We start from the raw sequence: 15,914 nt of genomic DNA, 5'->3' as shown, positions 1-15,914 counted from the left end.
AGGTGAGCCTCACTTCCTCTTTGCCTAACCACTGAACTAACAGATGGGTATGCCAGCAAATCAAACACTGGCCCAACTGTCAGTTTTACCCCACCCCCCAGGCTGCAGGAGGGCAGTCCATTTTTTTTCTTTTACAAATGAGGCGTTAATGTTCATGCATTTAATCTATGCCTTTATCACCTTCTTAATTTAAAAAGAAACTTCTTTATAAAGTGCAAAAACTGCTCCAGTGTTGGGGGAGGATTCTTGGTGACATCATGGGGGGGGCAGTAAGTCAGCACCATGCGTGCAGCCATCTTCTGCTTCAGAGATGCAGAACCAGTTTTTACGGAGCTTGTCCCTGGAGAGGAAAGGTATGTTTGGACTGAACAGAGTGAGGGCACTTCCAGAGTGGCCCCACTGTCCTTAAAATCTTATGTCTGTCTTCATCCTAATAGTACTCCCCTCAAAAATGCTAAATCAAGATTTTGACTCCCAAAATTGATACCTAGGTTTCAGAAGTAGAGCCCATAGTACTTTCAACAAGAGACTTATAAATCTGAGAGTTCAAAAACCTGGGGAAAGAGTCCCTGTGCATTAATGTGTAGATCTGAAGCTGAGCATCTTCATACATATGAGGGTTAGGGTCCAACAAATTCCTGTTGATCACTTCTCGCACCCGTGAGTCCAAACTAACCTAAGGAGAACAGAGAAAAGATGTTCTTGTTACGCAAGGAACCACACGACTTTGTGGTTGGAACTTCATGACAGGTTGAGGATAGACCCTTGTGCCTTGTGGCATTAGACTTCCACTTCATAAATTCTGCCCTCCCCAGACTTCATTCCCAAATCTCTCAAGGCCTTTCATTGTACCCCAAGTAAAGTGTATTATTTTGGCCAATGTTCCACAGGTGGTTTTTAATTTGCAAAAGTATAGAATTGTGACTGCATGTTTAAAAAGGAGAAAGCTTTGTTGTTGATGGGTACCTCTGCTGAGGAGTCACTGGTTGCATTCCCTTTTTAAAAAGGAAATAAAATATCTTTTAAAATATTTTTTTAAATGCAGGCACTGCAATGAGGAAGTTCACAAACTCCAAAGAACCATGAAATAAATATGCAAACTAGCTAATTTTTTAAAAAATATTAGACTAAAATAAGCAACTCTCTTCCTTTCCAAGAACAACAATACAGAAAAGGGAAGATGAGCCTGGCCTTGACTATCAGCTAAAGAATTCACAGCCACGGGGAACTTGTTTTCCACTTCCTTGCCAGAAAAAGCTCTAAGGCTGTAAAGCTGGGAGAAAGCACATAGTAATGTTTTAATCTATTGTAATCTGTTTTGGAGATCATTGGATCTAAAGCAGCATTTCTCAACTTTTTTACCATTGAGAAACACCTGAAACATTCTTTAGGGTTCAAGAAAACCTAGAAGTGATAAGATTGCGCAGAATATAGTTGGGAAGTATAGCTGTGTGCTCCCCCACCCAAACCCCTCCTCTTCCCACCACCACCAGGTTCATCATTGGCCATTTGGGAAGGGGGGCAGGGCAACTTATGATCGTATCACCCAATAATTTTTTAGCTAATTAAAAAAATTAATTAACTCACACCAATTTTGAAAACTATTTCAGGGCCATCAAGAAAATCCAGAGTTTCACAAAGCCTTGGCTGAGAAAGCCTGATCTAAAGGGAGTTTATAATTGTAAACTAGTCCCCATTGGTATGCGAAGTATCTTTCCTGGATAATCCACTTGTGGGGGATATTGTAAAACCTTATATTTTGTTCAGGGAGGCCTAAATGTTAATTCCTTTCTCTGGATTGTCCTACTTGATTGTCTTGGGTAAATAAGTTTGAAACTCCCCCAATAATGTCTGAAGATATCCTGAAATTATATCAGATCTCCAGGTGACACAGAATAGTTCACCAAGTGAAAGTGGTTGGAAAGTGGATTCTGTGGTATTATACCCCATTAAAGTTCTTTCCATCTCCAAACCCTGTGGCCTCAGGCTCCATCCCTCAAATCTCTGGGTATTTCCTAACCCAGAACAGGCAACCCAATGAGCAATTTGGTCTTCCAACTTTAGCTATATGAGGATAAATGTAAGAAAAAAAGCAATCCCTGTCATTTAACTGTAAGCTGCCACAGGTCCATATAACCCGTTGTTAAGCTGGTCATTTTTACATTGTTCTGTTAAGTGAAAAGGAACATGTTTACTACTCTAATTCTTCCCTCAACAAAGAAATGTGGTGAAACCATCTGCTTGGTGGGGTGACAATGACTATCAACTTATCCGATGGTTTCATGCTCAACATGGGAAGTTCCTACTCAGCAAATGGTCATCTGTAATGCCCATAATTATTATTCAGATGAACAACACTATTTGAATAAGAATTAACATACAATTAACATTCAGAAATACTGTATGATAGTCCTGAGTGCTGTTTCTTTTTCTGCTCCATGAAAGAGATCTCCATAGTTTCAAAAGGAGACTAAGCCCTGCTTCAAGCCTTTTCATGCTGTTCTTGGTTATCTAAGATAACTTTTGATTTGACTACACATCTGCATCCATATATTAATTGATTAGAGAGCACCCCAGTAAACAAGTTCTTGGGAATGACACTTTTTATAGCAATTCTGAAGGAATTTTCCTTCAGAACTCATGTTTAATTTCTGATCTGATGATTTAAACCAGATATAGGTCTTCATGGCTACAATTGTAATGGGAATTGCAGTATTACCTCTTTTGGTGAAAGTATTGAAATATAATCTTCATATATAATCCTCGCTTTTTCTTCAATCACTTCTTTGTTCTGTTCCTTCTTCAAATCTTCACATGCAAGCCAGAACAGCAGATTCTCCTCACTGTACTCTGTTCGAAGAAATTCTCTGAAAATATTTCTACCAGAAGGTGTTTTCATCATCTTGTCAAAATTTTGAGCCCAAGACAAAATTTCATCTGCTGTAGGGTTTTGGCTACAAAAAAAAAAAGAAAAAAAAAGAAGAAGAAGAATGAAAAATTCAATGTGGGAAGCACTTTTTGTGTTCACAGAAATACAAAAGTTTCATTGAAACCAGGATAGGATGCTTAACTACCTGTTGGACTAGTATTGGGAGACCCAGATTCAGATCTTAGCTACATGATCCACATGATCTCTACCTAACTTACCCCAGAGGTTTGTTGTGAAAATAAAATGGAAGAGAGGAGAATTACATAAGAAGAGCCCTGATGGACCAAACCAATAGTCCATCTTGTCTAGCATCTAGTCTCACATAGTAGCCAACCAGTTCCTCTGGACAGTCAACAACAGGGTTGACTGGAGAGAAAGAGTATAAACTAAGTGAATACATATATGAATATTATGTTTTTTTCTTCCAAAGTAAGTCCCTGTGCCAGATCACAAATGAGTTTGCTTCACAGACATGTGGGGACCCAATCAGAAAGGGTTTAGGCTTCCCCTTACACTGTTTTCCTGACCTGCCTCAGGGATGGATGGGCTGTCTCATTTGGGGGGCACATGTATTGACATAGCTAATATCTAGGGTTTCCAGACCCCTCAGTGGAGGCAGGGGACTTGCACTGCCACTCTCTGCTCCCCCCCCCCCAATCACTGATCAGAGGAGAAAGAGGAAAATGCCAGCGCAGAGGAGAAAGAGGAAAATGTCAGCCACTTTGCTGATGTCACACAGGAAGTGACATCATAATTCAGTGAGAATAGCAGTGTGTATGAAAGAAATCTTGGGGTACTTATGGACTGTAAGCTAAATATGGGCAGACACTGTGATGTAGCAGTAAAGAAGGCAAATGCAGTCTGGGGCTGTATCAATAGAGGCATCACATCAACATTGCAAGATGCCACAGTCCCACTGTATACAGGATTGGTCAGACAGCATGTAGACAAAATTGAGAGTGTGCAGAGGAAAGTGATGAGGGGCTGGGGAACAAGCTATATGAGGAAAGGCTGAGGGGCTTGGGATTGTTTAGCCTGGAGAAGAGGAGGTTGAGAAAGCTGTGCTTTCCTCCAGCTTTACAGAGGGGACATGATTGTTCTCTTTAAATAATTGAAAGATTGTCATTTAGAGCAGGGGTCCCCAACCCCCGGTCCGTGGCCCGCTACCGGGCCGCAAAGTCCATCATACCGGGCCGCCAGCAGCCCGGTGGCCAAAACACGCATGCGCGGCAACTCTGCGCATGCGTGTTAGCGCCACCTGGTGGCCAAAACGCGCATGGGCAGCAATTGGGCATGCGCGTTTATGAGCAACTGCGGCAGCCGGGCCGCTGGCTCTCCCCCACCCCCGGAGGCGGTCCCCGACATGAAGAAGGTTGGGGACCGCTAATTTAGAGGAGGGCAGGGAAAGATTCCTTCTGGCAGCAGTGGATAGGACATGCAGTAATGGTTTTAAACTATGTGTGGAATGATACTGGCTAGATATCAGGAAGTTTTTTTCACAGTCAGAGTAGTTCAGCAGTGGAATTGACTGCCTAAGGAGGTGGTGAGCTCCCCCTCACTGATAGTCTTTAAACAGCAACTGGACAGACACTTATCCTGGATGCTCTAGGCCAGGGGTAGTCAACCTGGGGTGCTCCAGATGTTCATGGACTACAATTCCCATGAGCCCCTGCATTAGCTGGCAGGGGCTCATGGGAATTGTAGTCCATGCACATCTGGAGGACCCCAGGTTGACTACCCCTGCTCTAGGCTGATTCTGCATTGAACAGAAGGTTGGACTAGATGGCCCCTTTCCAACTCTATCATTCTAATGGATGCAACATCTGAGTAACACACTATTATTTGGGCAAAACCTCTATCATAGAAGCCATTTTCAACACAAAGTGTTTTGCCCAATAATCAAAGCATTGTCTGGACATTGCTGGTGTGATGACATCACTTCCTGGGATTTCCTCTTTCTTCTGGCAAGTCCTCCCACCAGCCAGCTGATGATGTCACAGCCTATGCAATGCAAGTGATGTGCTTGAATCTTGTTCTTTCTTCTGATTTCCCCCACCCCTATTAGTTGTTAGAAAAGACCTGGCAACCCTACTAATGTCAGTTTTCCCAGTAGAGCAAATAGCAGCTCTCTGGGGCATTTCAGGTCGTTAAATCAGGCTGGAGGAAAGGCCTAAGCTTTTTCTCTCCTTGTTCCTGGAAATCCCAGAGCTCCCAGGTCATATCTGTGACCAGTCCAGGGATGTACCCAGGAAAAGGTCTTGTATAGTTAGTATGAAACCCTTTTGTACAACTTCCAAGCTATTGTTAGAATTCTGCAAATGTTTCTCTTATAGGTGAAATAATGCTTTAAAAAATGATGGCATTCTTTCAAATGACCAATGGCATCAATTCTCCTAATTTTCTGTGCATCTTACATCAATTAATCATTAACCTCACAAAAGTAACCATCACAGTACAAAGGCTTCAACAAAGGCTTCATTATGATTTGTAATGTGTAGGTCTCTGGTTCCCCTGACTTTATACCGACAATTGGACATCGGGAACAGTGATACTTGCTTATCTAGGTCCCCAATTCTGACTGGGAACACGTGCAGAGGGAGAAGGGATTCAGTCGTCTTCCCCTGTTGTTTACTGAACCCAAAACTGTCATGAAGAGGCATTATTTGCACAGATGGGCTATACATGCAGCCCACAGTGAAGCAAATATGTTCCACAGGACCATTTCAGGTTGGGAAAACAGCCCAAGGAGGGAAGCTGAAGCCCCATTTGTCCTGTGTTACAACCATAATCCAAATTGAGGCCCAGGCACTGGGAAAACAATTTACTACACTCTTGACATCTGAAAGACAGTCAAAACCAGGTACTGGAGAACACCAGTTATACAAATCGTAATATGCAGTTCAGACTTAATACAATATGTAGCATAACTGATGGTTTCAGATATTTGCAATAGATTCTTATTCACATCTGATAAAAGATGAACTCTTAAGTGGCTGCTTGTGTCTGATAATATTTGGCCTTTTTATTGCCTTTCAATCTTTTCAGCAAGAGTCTGAGCTTGGAGGAGTCACATGGTGTAGTCAAAAAGCATCCTAATAAAACCTACAAAATACTAACTGGAAGATTTTGACATTTATGTGCTTCCATGCGAATTACTTCCAGAGTTGCCAAGGTTTTCTTTGCTTAGTGCTTTTGACCAGAAGGGTGCTCAGTTAGTATGTGGTTTGATGAGGGGAAAATACTAGATGTCAAGAGGAAGAGAACCTGGTGGTTGGAGAAGGGAAAGTCTACTCATTCCCAGTGTGAAAAGAACAGTGCCCCTAGTTTTTGCTATTTTTAAAATACTAGATTAAAAGGTGTCATTGTTCAACACAGGCACACTCTCCATAACCTTCCCCAAGTATTTAACAAGGGAAGCAAGACCAGTCAGCATATTTTATGTTGCCCTCACAGTCTGTGTTTTCTCTCTGATTTCTTTTTTCTACAGCTGTATTCAAGAGGTTAGATCTGTGCAATTTGATTTGTAGTGCAAATAAATCCTACAAACTGAGGATGCTTTCACATATAGGGCACCAATCCACTGGTGTGACTGAACTTTTTTTTGACAGAGGGCAGTTCCCTTTTCTCACAGCAGGTTGTTATTTCCCACCCCACCAACTGTTTCCAAGCATTCTTTGGTTCCCAGGAGCAGAATTTTGGGGAGCTCTGTGTGCTTTGGATCCTACTCCTAGCATGAATAGCAAAATAATACACAAACGTTAAAAGGTATAAGTCATTAACACCAAACCAAACAAAAACTCATTTAAAAGAAAGAAAGTACATATCTGTTACTAATTTTAAAAATACCAAAGACAAAACCACAACATGGGTCTGAATGCTACTATACCTATACTAGGATATCTGTTGAGGCTTAGAACCTAAATATTACAAGAAAAGGTTTGCACAATGTACAAAATGCAGCCAAAATAGAAGCTCAACAGGGTAAACTGTGCTGCTGCCAAGAGGCAATGTGTAATGAAAATAAAATATATTCAATATAATCTAAGATAATTTCCAGTATGGTTCTGTAAATGTATTTATTCTATTTATTTTTTTTGCAAAAACTCTCTTCGGTATTGAATCATAAAACATAATATGAAAAACCTAAAAGCCTATTATGTGTTGCTGAGTCACTGCTGTCTTTCTTCCTCCTCTCCATGGCTTTACTGCATTGGATGTTGATTTGTCTTCAACATGCCTTGAAATAGGTAAGAATTATTTACTGGAATGCCTTTGTAACATTATGTTTTATGATTCAATACCGAGGAGATTTTTTGCAAAAAATAAATAGAATAAATACATTTACAGATACATAATAGAAATTTTCTTAGATTATATTTAATTTATTTTCAGTGCCTTTTGGCAGCAGCACAGTTTACCCTTTGAGGCTCTTTTTGGTTTGAGGCCTAGAACCTTGCAGAGGAGCTACCACTGACCGGATATGCTTGACCCAACTTCTTCCATCGAAAATGGTAGATCAACCAGAGACTCCTGCAACACTGTGGGGTCTCTGGGACAATTTCTCATGCCGTGTTTGGACAATCTCAAGTGCTTAGAGAAAATGGATGCTTTCCTTTTAATCTTTGTCAACTTGGTGGGGCAAAACACAGCATGGATTGTGTGCGCAAGTGTGTTTAAAGAGGGAGCCATTGGAAGGCATCATATCCTCCATATTCTGTTGCATTCTGGGGCTTTAGACAGATATTGGGCTTGGACAAGAATAGCCTGCTTCCTGTGAGAACATAAATATCCACAATATTATCTCAAGCTCACAGACTAATTGAGATTTATGGAGATCAACTGCATGAACTAGAGGAGCATCTAGTTTATACTTAGCCTTCTCCAGTGGGAGCTTCACTTCATAACTGGCACTAGGCAGAGATACATAAATTGTAAATATTGCATGGATAAAATGATTTCTTCATGGATTATTAAAACATGTACCCACAGATATGGGCTTTTGGACACACCTAATTGATAAGCCTTCTTCCCAATTGTTAGATGTTGTACTGTATAAAACAAACCTATCAGTGTCCACAAGGTGGCAATGTCCTGAAGCAAGAGAAAGTTCGGAGATCCAAGCAGCAATAAATGTATCAGATATTCTGTTGATGGAATTATTATTGTTTTTTAAATATCCAGGTCCTTGTGAATTATAGCAACTCAATAAGGTGGGACTGTGCCTATATGTTAAGCTGGTATGAAAAGAAAATATGACAAATTCAAAATAATTGCTTTAGAGTCCGAATAAAATGATGAATAATTCTCTGCCTGAAATATTATAAGGGCGGTCCCTGCATGAGAAATGACATCTAAAGTCATGGAGTTTACTTGTGTAGTGGTTAGGAGTGTGGACGTCTAATCTGGCAAGCCAGGTTTGATTCCCCACTCCCCCACATGCAGCCAGCTGGGTGACCTTGGGCTTGCCACAGCACTGAAAAAGCTGTTCTGACTGAGCAGTAATATCAGGGCTTTCTCAGCCTCACCCACCTCACAGGGTGTCTATTGTGGGGAGAGGAAAGGGAAGGCGACTAAGCCGCTTTGAGCCTCCTTCGGGTAGAGAAAAGCGGCATATAAGAACCAACCTTCTTGTTGCAAAATGGACATGAGCGCAGAGCAACAAATGTAGTTCTCCGATTTTTCATAATTCTAAGAGAATTGTCAGTTGCAGTATAGTCATGCACAATTGTACAGTCTGTCCCCTAATTATACAAATTACCGTTTGAGACTGAAACACAGCAATGAGCTTAGAGTGTGATTCTGTTGTAGAGAAAAAAAGTTAAGAATGTGATTATCAGTGCGTTGTTGATGTTGTTGTTGTTTTGTTTTGTTTGTTATTATCCCATTAAGATGGAGTTGATGTTAGTTGGCAAGGCACATTTTCTGAAAGATTGTGCTGCCTACTCTTGATCTGGTGAGTCTTTGTTCAATAGACTGAGTTAAAAGTTTGGGAGCTTCGTAGAATCCAGCTCGATTGTTAGGCAAACAAGTTGGTATGGTGGCCAAATGTACAGTTCTTTCAACATCAGTTAGCAAAGAAGATATCTTTCCTTTGGATTCAGCCAACTGAACTGTGCTGTAGTAACCTTGAGACTAGACTGTTACAATGTGTTGCCCTTGAAGAAAATGGAAAATTTGGTCAATCCAAAACACAGTAACTTGATTATTGGCTGAGCTAGTTGTTTTGCATTTATTTTCCTTATCTTGAAATCACCTTATTGGTTGCATGTTTATTTCTGTGTTCAGTTCAGGGTGCTAGTTTTCAAACACTTAAACTTTCATGTCCTGGGACTCACATATTTGAATGACTTTTTCCTGTCTAAACTTGTGTGGCAAGTCCGGTCACACAATACCTTCTCTCCCTACTGTCATGCCAACGTATGGTTTCAGCCTTCACAGTGGTGGCCCTTACATTATGCAAGGGCCTGCCCAAGAATATTGGAAGTCAACTATTCTTTGTTCTTTAGGCAAGTTTCTAAAGCTAAATTATTTAGGACTGCATTCAGGGCGGTTAATAAGATGATGGATTCCCATTTGTTTTACTAATTATTGTTTTGCAACTGAACAGCTGTGCTACTATGAATTGCAATGTCCCTGCCTTCCCCTCCTTCCATAGTCCTCTAGGATCTCTCCCAAATTGTACTTCAGTGGCTGCATAGGCCTCCAGGAATCTCCAGAAATTTCTCAAGTAGAAGTTGGCAACCATGCACTGCACCGTTCATAGAGTACAAGTAACATGCTGGCTGTTTACTTAGGTTGAGGGGAATGTTGCATATATTATTATCTAACTGCTACCTCCAGTGCCTGTCTACAGAGACTGCATGCAAAACCTTTGTCCTTTGAAGGCAGACAGACACGGTACCAAAGCAAAACTTTTTTTATTTAGCACAAGGTTTCAGTTGCTTAAATGCAGAATTGTAACACTTTTGTTGGGGGGGGGGAGGTAAGGAACACACAGAGCCATGAACATAGTGGTAGTCCATACAGCCATTTTTCCTTCTAGGAAACATACACTTTTATGTTGACAAATGGATGGAAAGAAAGGCAGAACTTTGATTTACTTGGACTATAACTGTACCTCTTCAGTTTTATGGATAATGATGTGAAGCAGGTGGGAGCAGCAGACTGAAATCTAGACTGTCCATGTAATTCTCCAAGACTTTGGGAAATGCAAGCATTTGCATGTGCATGCACAGATCTACTTAAGAGGTTATAACAGGCTGTTTCTTAAGAGCAGTATCAGAACACTGAAGAAGATGAAGGGCAGACTTACCACTCTTCTATGACCTGGATGCTCTCCATTTTGGTTGTGTGTGCTGGCCTTCCTGTATTGTCCCCTCTTTCTTCATTCCTAACAGTGAGGCTGCAATGTAGTACAACACTTTATTTTGTCTAGAGAAAATTAACTTAAAATAATGAATATATATTATTGAGGCTTAAATTGAATCTGTATACTTAAACACATTTTTCTTATGTGTGCTTGGTAAATCAAAGGAGTCTCTTCCTTCTTTCCCTGTCAACTCCTGTCACATGCTTAGAGAAAACCCAATGAAACCAGAGTACATATTTTCACACATTTAAAAAAGAATTTTGCACATTTTAAAATTTTCTCATATTTTGAATTATGATGGCAGTGGGTCTGGACAAAAGATTGGATTTTATATGCATCAGTTTTTTACACTTACTCCCCCCACCCCTTGTCGATCCTGCTGAATTCAGGATCTTCCTCTTCCCTTTTTTCTGACTTGAAACAGACTGCATTCTACACTTAATTGTGTGGCTGCTCTCTCCTTTCCACAGCCAGCACTGAAGGAGCACAAAGCTGGAGAGGGGTTTATTTTCTGCTGTTTGTCTCCTCTACAGCCAAAGCATTGGGGGGGGGGGGATGGAGCATGAGGCTGCTTGTTTATTTTTCTTTTCCTGAGTGAGTGAGCAAGGGGGGAGAACAAGGGGGAGGGAAACAATCCAAAAGCAGATCTCAGCACATAGAAGTGCGGGTTTGGAGCACAGTCACTTTAGAAATGAGGGCAAAAATAAGTCATGTGAGGGAATGGTAACCGGGAACCAGGCAGACCTGACACCCTGACCAATCAGCAACAGACTATCATGTAACATCAGTGTTGGAGGCACAGGGGAGAGGGAGAGAGTTAATCTGGCAAAACGCAGACATCTAAACTTAATACTGGGGCTTTGGGAGCAGTTTTCTCAAATGTAGCGAGTATCATGGGAGAAAGGTAGTGTCACCGCAGATCAATCATAGATGTTGCAGATGGAAAATGTAAAGCACTAAATATCAAAATGCAAAGCCAATAATATCTAAATGACTTTTTAAAATTCAGGCTCACCAGGGATAAAAAGCCCGGTGCAGATTCAGCCCAGGAAAAGATTGTGAAAAGGCATGTTCTAGTTGTTTTGTTTTTTAAAGCATTTATTTCTGTGCTGCTTAGCTGTTAGTTCATTTTGCTTCCTGGTCCATGTTCTGCTTCTAGGAGATAACAAAACTTGGTACCATATGTGTGTGTGTGTGTGGGGGGGGGGATATTTGGGAAATTTTTCATTAACCAGAATTAGTGTGGGTTGATAAATTCCTGTGGGTTGATAAATTCCTGGAGATTTGGGAATGGAGCCTGGGAGTGCAGGGTAGGAAATTCAGTGGGTTATAACACCATAGAGTCCACATCCAAAGCAGCCACTTTCTTCAAGGGCACTGTAATCTGGAGATCAGCTGTAATTCTGGGAGATCTCTAGACCCACCTTAAATTGGTCTCTCGATTTAAGTCTTCAGTAGTTATATCTCTTTAGCAGTTTTCACCTATGCCTTTCCTGCATGATGTCCTTGCAAAAATTGAGATTGGAGTTATCTAATAGTATCTATTTATCAATGTTACTAGACATTTTGAGCTTATATTTTGCAATTTTAGTAGCCCTTTAAATACCCAGAAATTCACATCACTAGGGTAGCATGTTGTTTCAGAGACCATGGCATGTATTTGAAGCAGCTTGCAAAGAAGCTCAGCTGTACTGCAGAACATTCTGACCAGTAGCAACAACCTCCTGTCCCTAATATATTGTGCAGCTTCTTGCTGCCACCTTCTACTATCAAACTCCTTGGGCCTAAGTAACAGTGAGAGGGCTTCTGGAGTTCTGGCCCCATTACTGGACCTCCTGATGGCACCTGTGGTTTTGGGCCACTGTGTGACAGAGTGTTGAACTGGAGGGACCGTTGGCCTGATCCAACATGGCTTCTCTTAAGTTCTTATCTGTGGTTCCCTAGCTCTGATCTAAATGGCAATTTCCTCTTAGAACACAATTTACCAAACAGTGCTGCCTTGTGAGCTCCGTGTATTTGATTTGGAGTTGCAGAAACATAACATTCTATGTTTATCATATATATATATATATATATGATGGAATGATCTACGTATGCTTAGATAGTTAATCCAAACAATACATAATCTTAAAGGAATAAAATATATGCATGTGAGCTCCAGAAATCCATTCTTCTTCAATAGTAAGATATGAGAATTTTATGCCTTTAGATTTTGCATAAATCACTGCATTCGGGGCACCTTGGTCAGTGGTCTCTCCACACCAATAAAAAAACCTGCTTTTCAGCATCCGCATGTCTCCTTGCAGTGACTAACTGAGTACTGCCTGAAAACCTACTCAACTCATCTGGAAAGCTTAGTGGAAAAGGGTATGTTTTCTCCCATACTCCAAAGAATTATCACACACACACAAAAAAACATTTTTTATTCTTTCCTTATGTTTGGTTTCTATGACTTTTCAGCAAACATAAGATTTTCTCCAGGGTTGCATTAGCCAGATTTATGGCTGTGGTTGGTCTTGTACAGGTTTGGCAATGTGCATGGATTTGGCATAGTAATAATATGATATATTATCATATACAATTAATATTATTTTATTGATTGATTGATTGATTGATTTGATTTCTATACTGCCCTTCCATATGGCTCAGGGCGGTTTACATACAACATCATAGGTGATACATGGAACGAGTCAACATATTAAGGATCTAGTAATGGTTATGACTGAGATCTACTTAATTTCCATTGGGGGGTCAGCAAATAGGTACTGAATAGCAAACAGACTCAAAATAGACTGACTTTACATTCACAGTGTGGACCCAAGGTGAGCACATGAACCTCTGGACCATAGACAGGGCTTTGATTGAGTCAATCATGATTGAATACCACAGAAGCATATGCAAAGAGTTAGCCACAACCAGCATTAAAATTCACCGAGTTCAAGCAAATTTTACTCAGAATAATTACATTAAACTGAATAGTTCTCACTGACTAAGACCAAGATTGTAGGAACCTAAATAGGTTCCCCACACCCTCTATTATTCACCATTATTGGTGCAACATAATTGCATCGAGTAAGCAAATCATAGGCAATGAAATGTATATGATTCAATAGAGTACAAGTGGGAGGGTACACTATCAAGGGTGTTGAGGGGTGAATAGTCTGAAGACCAAATGTTAACCATGACATCTGGCCAAACTACATGCTGGTTTCCCTCCTGTATATGTTCTGAGGTTGTATCTGTGAGAAACATGCTTCCCAGACCCAATTTGGATCAGGATCATGGCTTAGACCCTCCTCCACACTGGGAAAAAATGACCTATAGTTTTATCAGTATACGAGCAGCCCCTAATGTGCCAAAAAGAACCATTTCTTGTTTAGAAACTGGCATGGTAAGGAAGATCTATGCTGCTTGTCCCCATGCATCCTGCTCCCAATCCAAAACAGCCCCCAATACATCTGAGAAACAACATGTTTGTTACCCAATCTGGGAAAGTCCCTGGGGGAAAGTAATGTGTAGTTAGACCCTGTAGACTCCAATGATTTCAGAAATAAAATGGATAATGTTTTCTTTCAAGATTCATAAGACTCTCTATATGGGATGAGATTAGGTATATGTGTGGGGCATATTATGGGTTCAGGTAATGATGCTTTAGCCTTCTGCAATAATCTTTAAACTATAACCTTTGAAAAGCATCTGGTAACTAAAAATAGCTGTATACAATTCATGTGGCAACACATTTATTTATTAACTGTAAAAGGCTTATTTTTAGCCAAATTAAGGTAGAGTACTTGTACACATGGTATTTATAGTCGCACCTACATCAGGATGATTCTCTGTGAATCCCTCCTTGCTGCTGCAAATGCAGAGGCATTCACGCTGGCAACAGGGTGGGAGTGTCCAAACAGGAGTTTTGTGCTTAGTTTCATGTCCCCACTGCTCCCCTGCTATACCACAGGAGAAATGTGGGAGGAGGGGAGACTTTTAAAAATGGGTAATTGCTATGGACCATTAGCACAGTAATTTTACAAATTTGTACTTGTGTACTTGTTCCTCTGAAAGGGTTGCTTTAAAAGAATTCAGAGAAACTAGAAAGTTGGGGCAATAGAGCATTGTAATTACTGTTCGGTTGTTGTTGAGCCCTCTGATGATATTAAGGGAGAGGGGATCGCAGCTGTGGATGTGAGGTAAAGCAAATGACCTTGACGTGGGTGGAGTTTCTGAAAATGCAAGTTTCCCCATTGCTAATGTAGTTTCACAGCATTTTTTTTCTGAAAGAGTATACTAATGACAGGAAAACTGTGGAAAGTGAATGATTAGAGCATGATGTTGTGATGCTACCCCCCCCCCCAAAAAAAAACCCCAACAAAAAAACAATATCCTACTGCAGTTTGGGAGCCAAAGTGGAGAAAAACTTTGTGTGGTTGCAATACAAGCATAGCAAAGGCCTCACTTCAAGAAGGACGTAGATAAAATTGAAAGGGTACAGAGGAGAGCGACGAAGATGATCTGGGGCCAAGGGACCAAGCCCTATGAAGATAGGTTGAGGGACTTGGGAATGTTCAGCCTGGAGAAAAGGAGGTTGAGAGGGGACATGATAGCCCTCTTTAAGTATTTGAAAGGTTGTCACTTGGAGGAGGGCAGGATGCTGTTTCTGCTGGCTGCAAAGGACACGGAGTAATGGGTTTAAACTTCAAGTACAACGATATAGGCTAGATATCAGGAAAAAGTTTTTCTCAGTCAGAGTCGTTCAGCAGTGGAATAGGCTGCCTAAGGAGGTGGTGAGCGCCCCCTCACTGGCAGTCTTCAAGCAAAGGTTGGATACACACTTTTCTTGGATGCTTTAGGATGCTTAGGGCTAATCCTGCGTTGAGCAGGGGGTTGGACTAGATGGCCTGTATGGCCCCTTCCAACTCTATGATTCTATGATTCTATGATTCAAAACTAATTTTGGGAGGGGAGGGGCAAATAAAAGAAAATCAGTGTCTAGAAATCAATATGTAGTCTAGAAATCTACCGATGGTGGTTGAAAAGCATGACTGGAATCCCTAATTCAAATCTGACATTTATTTTCTTGCAAGCTACACTTTCAGCCTCGCGTTCCAGTCTGCTGGTATAGAATAAAACCAGCCATATTTATAAATTACAGTGAATGTATGTAAAAACTGTATACAATGTTTGTTTGTTTATTTATTTATTACTTGCATTTATTACCCACTATTATTGCACAGCATCTTGCAGCGGGTTACAATAAAAGCATTAAAATTCCAATTACATATAAGACCAAAAGACAGCTCCAGAAATGAGACTATCAATAAGAAACCAAGTCCCACCCTGCCCACTTCCCTCCTTCCTTCAGTATCTCACAGGGGGCTGAAACATTTAGAGAAACATCTATTGAAGGTGGATGTTCAGTATGGAGGAGGCCCCAGATCTTCCGTACCCTGGCCTCAAACAAAGACCTGGCGGAAGAGCTCTATCTTACAGGACCTGCGGAACCATGCAAGCTCCTGCAGGGCCCCAGTTCTTCTGGGAGCTCATTCCACCAGGTTGGGGCCAAGGTCAAAAATGCTCTGGCCCTAGTTGAGACCAGGGCAGAGTCTGCACTTACTTTCT

The 15,914-nt window shown here is 41.0% G+C and overlaps 1 protein-coding gene across 5 annotated transcripts in view; it reads right to left on the bottom strand.

Moving 5' to 3' along the window:
* Positions 1-487: 487 nt before the first annotated feature.
* The window catches only part of RGS17 (regulator of G protein signaling 17), a 99,594-nt gene continuing 84,167 nt past the window's right edge, over positions 488-15,914 (bottom strand). For 3 of the 5 annotated variants that reach the window (XM_077349292.1, XM_077349282.1, XM_077349302.1), the window contains exons 3-5: positions 10,242-10,331; positions 2,720-2,954; positions 488-676 (exon numbers count right to left, since the gene is read on the bottom strand). In XM_077349292.1, coding sequence (XP_077205407.1) covers positions 488-676; positions 2,720-2,954; positions 10,242-10,331 — 514 coding nt within the window. The remainder of the gene's footprint in view (positions 677-2,719; positions 2,955-10,241; positions 10,332-15,914) is intronic. The other 2 variants (XM_077349311.1, XM_077349322.1) reach the window with 2 other exon arrangements.

The sequence above is a fragment of the Paroedura picta genome, chromosome 1 (genome assembly GCF_049243985.1).
Source record: "Paroedura picta isolate Pp20150507F chromosome 1, Ppicta_v3.0, whole genome shotgun sequence".
NCBI classification, from domain to species: Eukaryota; Metazoa; Chordata; class Lepidosauria; order Squamata; family Gekkonidae; genus Paroedura; species Paroedura picta.
Note: the sequence above shows the minus strand (reverse complement) of the source record. Positions and strands in the feature narration are given on the sequence as shown.